This window comes from Branchiostoma floridae, chromosome 19, assembly GCF_000003815.2.
Source record: "Branchiostoma floridae strain S238N-H82 chromosome 19, Bfl_VNyyK, whole genome shotgun sequence".
NCBI lineage: Eukaryota > Metazoa > Chordata > Leptocardii > Amphioxiformes > Branchiostomatidae > Branchiostoma > Branchiostoma floridae.
The window spans coordinates 8,044,806-8,051,330 of record NC_049997.1 but is presented as its reverse complement, the minus strand read 5'-3'; the positions used below and the strand labels follow the sequence as shown (position 1 = coordinate 8,051,330).

General features: G+C 44.7%; 1 protein-coding gene across 1 annotated transcript; it reads right to left on the bottom strand.

Annotated features, from left to right (window-relative positions):
- Window positions 1–514: 514 nt before the first annotated feature.
- LOC118406917 (ras-related and estrogen-regulated growth inhibitor-like protein) lies at window positions 515–5,581 on the bottom strand. Its single transcript, XM_035807316.1, has 4 exons — window positions 5,129–5,581; window positions 4,648–4,704; window positions 4,150–4,226; window positions 515–1,823 (listed from the first exon to the last, which is right to left on the bottom strand). Exons 1-4 carry the CDS (start codon window positions 5,178–5,180, stop codon window positions 1,356–1,358), a joined length of 654 nt encoding a protein of 217 aa, XP_035663209.1. The 5' UTR covers window positions 5,181–5,581; the 3' UTR covers window positions 515–1,355.
- Between the last annotated feature and the right edge of the window lie 944 nt (window positions 5,582–6,525).

The window sequence follows — 6,525 nt, the reverse complement described above, 5'->3', positions numbered from 1 at the left end:
AACGAAGGGCTCCACTAGCTACAGGGACATTCCTCTCGAAAACTTCACACCTCCTCCAAGCGTTTAATATAGATTTATCCACAGGATAATTTTGTCCCTCCATTCCCTCCTGAAGCTTGCGAACAAACCCCGTAACGATTCTATAGGGTGGTCCGGTCTACTACTCTCTCATTATCTCGTTTAACGGTTCGTTAATTATCCACAAGCTCCGGCGGGATGATTCCGATAACAATGACGAACCAACAATCATGTCACTTCGTACAGTCATCCTTCAGAACAGGAATCTTAATTAATTGTGTCTTCCTTTGTAGTCGACATGGAAGTACTTCTTTTCTGAATGAATCATCTTTTTGTCCAGCCTTAATGCCATGTAGTGTACACTACAATGCCTGCTATGTACTCTAGTGGTTGTATGGAGCTTGTATTGACTTGATTATCTCTCAAGTATGCGTATGAAGAGAGCGGTCTCACTCTTTCAAACAAACAAAGAAAACCACCACATAATCGCCAGAGATTCCGTGTATCAACATGAAAACAAGCATTTATTTTCCTTCGGTACAAAGGGTTTAACATGGGAATAGCTTTCACAAGAACTGTTTTTACAGCATGGAGCGACCTGCCCTTTTGCAGAGGGCTGGGAAGTAGGGAGATTTCTAAACAAATGTGAGCGATAAATCCGATTATGTGAACATAAAAAGGTCTAGAAGCAACATGGCGTAGCAAAGGGCATACAAAATAGAGGGAGCCATTGTTTGGGGACCGGTCGGTTTGAACACTGTGTATTTTGCCAACGGCTTAGGCCGCGAAATATTTACACCAAATAGACAGGACCTTTTCAATTTCACAAACAAGGTCCATAACGTTCTACAAAATATATTCATTCTCTGACATTTTAAAATTTCTGGCGATTTTTAGGACAACAAAGATAATAGTGGACTTTTAGCACCGGAATTAGAACGCGAGGACGATTCATTGTTCATACAAACAATGCCGCTCCCGGAATTTTCTCATAATTCCCATAGATTTGGACATTTTTCACACTTGTTTCTTCTGCATGGCTCCATTTCAACGTTCAGATAGGACACTGAGCTCTTTTTCAGATAGGGGAGATTTATAGTAAACTTTTTCGTCAAGCCTTAGCTAACAATGAACGTTTACGAAGTTATTCTAACCGTGCGATGTGAGGAAAAGGAACTTTGCAAAGGAGGTGAAAAAACACTGAAACGTCATAAATAACATTAACATATTTACATATCACTTTGTGCATTTTTCTTACAATACAACATTGCTAACATATCTCTGATATACATTTTATAGTGACGCTGGTCAGGAATTGTAACAGTTCTGTATTTTGTCTACAAGGAGCGCCGTTTTCTTGTCGTCTTTCTTCCCCCGAACATCCCCGTCAGTGCCTTGGCAACGTTGACGAACTTCTGGCTATTTCTTCTTTTCTTCAACATGACCTTGGTGTCGTGTACGGTCCTCAAAAGTCCTTGGACCGGCTTTGCAACATCGTGATAACTGTCTGCGGCTGAAACTTCCGCGAAGGGGCACTCTAACGTGGCCGCTAGCGCTTTCCCCTCTTCTGTTGACACAGTTCTCCGGTGTTCCAAGTCCGATTTGTTACCGATGATGACCATAGAGTAGTGATTGTACTGATCCCGGTGTCCGTGATGGTGGTTGTTCTCAGATGCCCGGATGTCGCGAATGTCCCGGATGAGATCCCGGAGCCGGTTGAAACTGCCCCGGTCGCAGATGCTGTACACAATGACGAAGCCGTCTGCCCACCGTATCTGCTTGTCGGTCAGTAACGAATCGCCACCCTGAAGGGAAACAAGAAAAATGAAGAAAATTTAGTATCATTGGGTCATAAATATCATACATATACACCATTTTCAAACGATTATGAAATGATGGAAAAACCTGAAGTTTCATGTAAATCTATGGACGGTCCCCAGAATCAGTTCCCCTTTGTGTGAAGTTCATCCATGGGGAATCAAAAGAAAAATGTGTGCATATAACACTATTTATGTTTTCTACACAAACTAATTTTGGAAAACGTCTGCAGTTTCGTTTATATTATTCTATGCAAGATCCCTGTGCAACTACGAGAATCGGTTCCTCATTTTGTCAAATGCACCCATGGGAAAAATAAACACGGTCCTTCTGGGGGTGTATGGCTTCAGAGTTCAGACTGTCTACCCGTAATTGCCATACAGAAACAATGTAGGCGTGAAGCAGGCAAAGGATCAGTGGCACACGTGTGCCTAATTAATATACAATTTCCAAGGAAAACACGACAGACCACCAGACGCACCCGAACTCGTTAGCACTCCATCTACCATAGAAAATCGCCCGTGGCACTTCCAGATCGACCTCTGCGCTCGGAGAGAACAACGCCCTCCTTTGTAAAGAGAGAGTCAACAATGGCGACCAAGTCGGCCCGCAAACTTGACAACCGCCGGGGTGTGTTAGAATGACGACAAGTATCCGAGGTGACCATGAGAGCGGAACAAGTTTAGCGACATTGTGTCCACAAAGAACCATAAAGCTTTTGTTTTTGTAAAGAATCGGACCCATTGTCGTTAGGCCCTCTCGAAAACACATAATGCACATGCTAGTTAAAATTTATTAAACACACTTGCTACGTGCCCGAAATTCACTTTAGATTAGATCTAAAAAAAAGGTCTTAAAATGGAAAACCGGCCATGTGCGGGCGGTAAGCCTTTCTAGTTCTGGGTTTCCAATTAGAAAAGCACCCTCAGGTAAGAGATATAGCGGTTCGGATTGGGGTAATGAACGGTTGAGTGCCCAGACGTGCGTTTGTGGGATGCCTGGTCCAAAACATGGTCCACCGAGGAGCCTAGCCCTGTGCCCGGGCACTCTAGAAAAATAAACCGCTGTCCAAAGTGCCAGTCCCTGTATTTAGTCTGGGCATTGAGATATTCCTTCAATGTCATCGTCAAGAAAACTCCTAATTTCCGAAAAGTTACTACAGTCATTTCTAGTGACAAATAGATCGGTAGATTTGGCACCCGCAACATTTGTCTGCAAAACTCATACCGTGAAATTTCCGTGCAAAATGACATGTGTCCATGCATCTCGGTATTGTACCATGCAATGTTTCAATTCAGAATCTTGCAACCGTTTTGGAAGTTTTAACACAGGAAAATGGGAGTTTCGGGTACAAAATTGAATCGCCTGTCGTCGCAAGATGACAGTTTTAAGCGGGGTTTCCGTCCCAGAAGCCGTGTGTGGCCCAAATTTGGTCCCGTCGTCTGGACAGAGCAGACCCCATACTTACGGCCCGGGGCAATACAGACCCCCGGTGCGGCGAACCCTTTCAATCTACCCGGGCTGATTTACCACAACCACCGCGGCCTGGCCGACCTACTTGGCACCGATATTTAACCGTAATTCTAAACACGATCCTCGGCTTATACGTGCCCATTCCGCCCTGAACTTCGGAGTTTGTCTTGTCGGGTTTAATTAGTCAGTAAAAGCGTCCCGTTGTATGAAAGTTTGGCACGACTTTTTAATTGCGGTAAAACCGTGAATACACCGATTTGTGCCGGTGGCGGCTGGAAATGGGTTGTCTGCAGTTTTCGTGGCTCAGTGTTGTGCTTCCTTTTTGTACACCGGCCTTGTGTCTGACCGTTCTACCGTGCACAGGAGAGGACTCCTGTGTGCCTTTCCCCGACAGATCAAGAGTCCCGAGTTCTAATCCCAACAGTATGTTTCACACCGTCAAAGAAGGGACGGCGCATTGTTGCCTTGAAGAGGATTCTCGCCTGATTAAAGTTTCCGCGACGTTTTTATTTTCATTGTTCTTCTAAACAAGGACTTAATCTCGAGAGCACTGAATGGATCCGATTCTTCACCGCGATGCATGTCTGGATCACCAGAATCAACTTGTTTGAGCGTTCGGTTAATTTTCAACGAGCTATACAGCCAGCAAATGCCGCGAGCAAACAAGAGACCATTTCGCGTAAACACGCAAAAACCTCACTCTTATCTTTTCAAACTCCCAATTTGCTTCTAAAAGAAGCCCCACGTAGAAGACTTGTCGTTCCTACATCTGGAAGTGTTAGGGCGACCCCAGAGGGCATCCCAGCAGTTTATGGTTCAAAGACATGGAAAAAGACCCACCTTTCCAGTGCTGACGTCCAGGATCTCGATGTTGGTTTGCTCTCCATCAATCATGGTCTGGTGTCTGTACACAATATCTGTAACCGGAGAGGGAACTCATGAATGCACGGGTGTGTGTGCTGGGCACACCGTACATGCGCCGCGACAACCCACCCCAACAAAAGTGCCCTTATGTTCCCACCACTCGGGAATATAACTCAACACATACAACTACAAGTCCATAAACAACGCACGAGGAAACCTGAACCCGAACCCCTTAACCTTACAAGGCACCTTTTGTACTTCTGTCTCGTCTTCCGTGTCACTAAGAACTAAAATTTATCTCTCAAAAAATCTTCAAGACAATCGTCCCTCCTTGTGTGCTAACGGTTAACAAATAAACATCACCTACTCCAAAAGACGTCGTTAAAACTTAAAGGAAGGTGAAATTAAGGAGAAATACATTATCCTAGATTGGGAGAACAATATGCAGCGTTTTTGTTCTGCCTGGAAACGTACCTGTATCAGACTGGTATTCCCCGATATATCTTCTGGTGAGAAAGCGAACCGTCAGAGCTGTGTGGGGGGTAAGAAAACGAGTCAATATTTGTGACCATTTTATTAATCAAAGGGCAGGTAATCGAGTGCGAAGCAAACACACACGGCCTATTAGAGGTGGGACCAGCTCTAGTGTTATACTGCGATGGTTGTTTGTATTCGGGTGGTGTAGAGTAGAGGGACCTGAGTCCGTGCGTGACCGTACTTGCCCCGTAAGCCTATTCTTATGCATGACTATGAAAAGCCACAACGTGTGATAAGTCATCCAGAAGTCGACGAATTAAATTCGTACGTGTTATTACTAGCGGATTTCTAAGACACATAAATTTGTGTATTGAAAATGGACATTGTACAGAGTAAGGATGGGGGTAGAAATTATACATTCGACACCGAAGTAACGGAAATTCAATTAAAATGCCAGATTAAAAAGGAGGAAACTCACCACTTTTTCCGACGCTTTCACTGCCGACGACTACAAGGTTGATGTCACCCATGGTGAAAATGGTCCTCAGGTTTGTGCAAAGTCAGCGTCTAAAAGTCACAAAGCTATCCCTCTTGGGGAATGTCCCGACACAGAAACAGCCTGCTCTTGCACACACACAAAAGTCCACTGCGTTCTCAATGGAAGCAGAAAGGTCCGACACAAACGAAGTTAGGCCCACACAAAGGCCATGGAAAAGTCACCATCTGCAAAAAAAATCCCGACGCCAGACAGAAACGGTTGAAGTCCACGCGGAAGGTAAAGTCACCGGAGCTAGCGGGGTAGGCCTGCGGGCTGAGGCTGCAGCTGCACCGAGGAAGTGTTCCAGTCGGCTGCGGTACGAGCTCCTGCCTCTGAGCGGCTCACCTCTGTTATGACTGGTCCGGGTCCGTCCGCCCGTATATGACCTCCAACTCATTTGCAAGTTTGCTTTGTTGACAGGCTGCATTTGACATGCGCAGTGGGGAGCGGTGGGCGGGACGTAACATTTCCCACAGAGCAGAGGGAGGGACAGGGTGTGGAAAAATAATAAAAACATAAAAACCGTCATTTCCAGAAAACTACAGCTTTACCTTCGAAATGTATCTTATTCGTCTAAAACAGCGACAGAAATTCAGCCAATTTTGTTCGTTTTCAAAAGATGTCCGCATTTTAGACGGCATGTTTCTTCTGTTTTTTGGTCAGGTGCTATTCTACAAGTTGAGCACCAGTTGAAGTATTTCCGCCCCCGCTAAAACAGTTACGCAGGGATGGTTGCAAAATACGAGGGCTCTCCAACATCTGTATTGGGTTTCATATTGCAACCATCTTGCGTGGAAAAATCATTCTAAAAAATCTTTTAAAAAAAACTACAAAAAGTTGCTGACAACTATGGGGACCTAAGGATATAAATTTTTTAACAGAAAACTGAGAAAGGATTCATATCGAAAAATTGAAATCATAATGTAAAATCAGGGACATTCAAATATGATAAAACTAAATAGAAAGTTCGAATTTACGTCGTCAGCAACATTTTGTAATTTGACAACACGATTTCATATCATTTTTTTTTACAATATGTCGACACAGAGGCCACACAGAAAGGCCGTCCGTCCTATTTCTGTGTAAGACCTGTGAGAAACTTGACAAGTCTGAAGTTCCCGTGTCCCTTCCCTCCCGCACAAAGCCCATTGGCAAACAGACGATAATCACCCCGATCGTAACATCCATCAACCGCTGTGAGAAACTTCGCGCCTCGCGCCGGTAATGAAGTCACGGCCGCGCAGACAACTCGAAGTTGCCAGATGGCGAGGTGCGACCAAACTCCCCCTTCTTGTAAAACAATTTGTAGTGATGATACCCCATTGTTCTGACAAGTC

Coding starts and splice junctions, on each gene's coding strand:
- LOC118406917 (XM_035807316.1), bottom strand. CDS start 5,180: ATGGGTGACATCAACCTTGTAGTCGTCGGCAGTGAAAGCGTCGGAAAA. Junction 4,705..5,128: donor TGAAAGCGTCGGAAAAAGTG/GTGAGTTTCCTC, acceptor CCCCCCACACAG/CTCTGACGGTTCGCTTTCTC. Junction 1,824..4,149: donor TGGACGTCAGCACTGGAAAG/GTGGGTCTTTTT, acceptor GTTTCCCTTCAG/GGTGGCGATTCGTTACTGAC.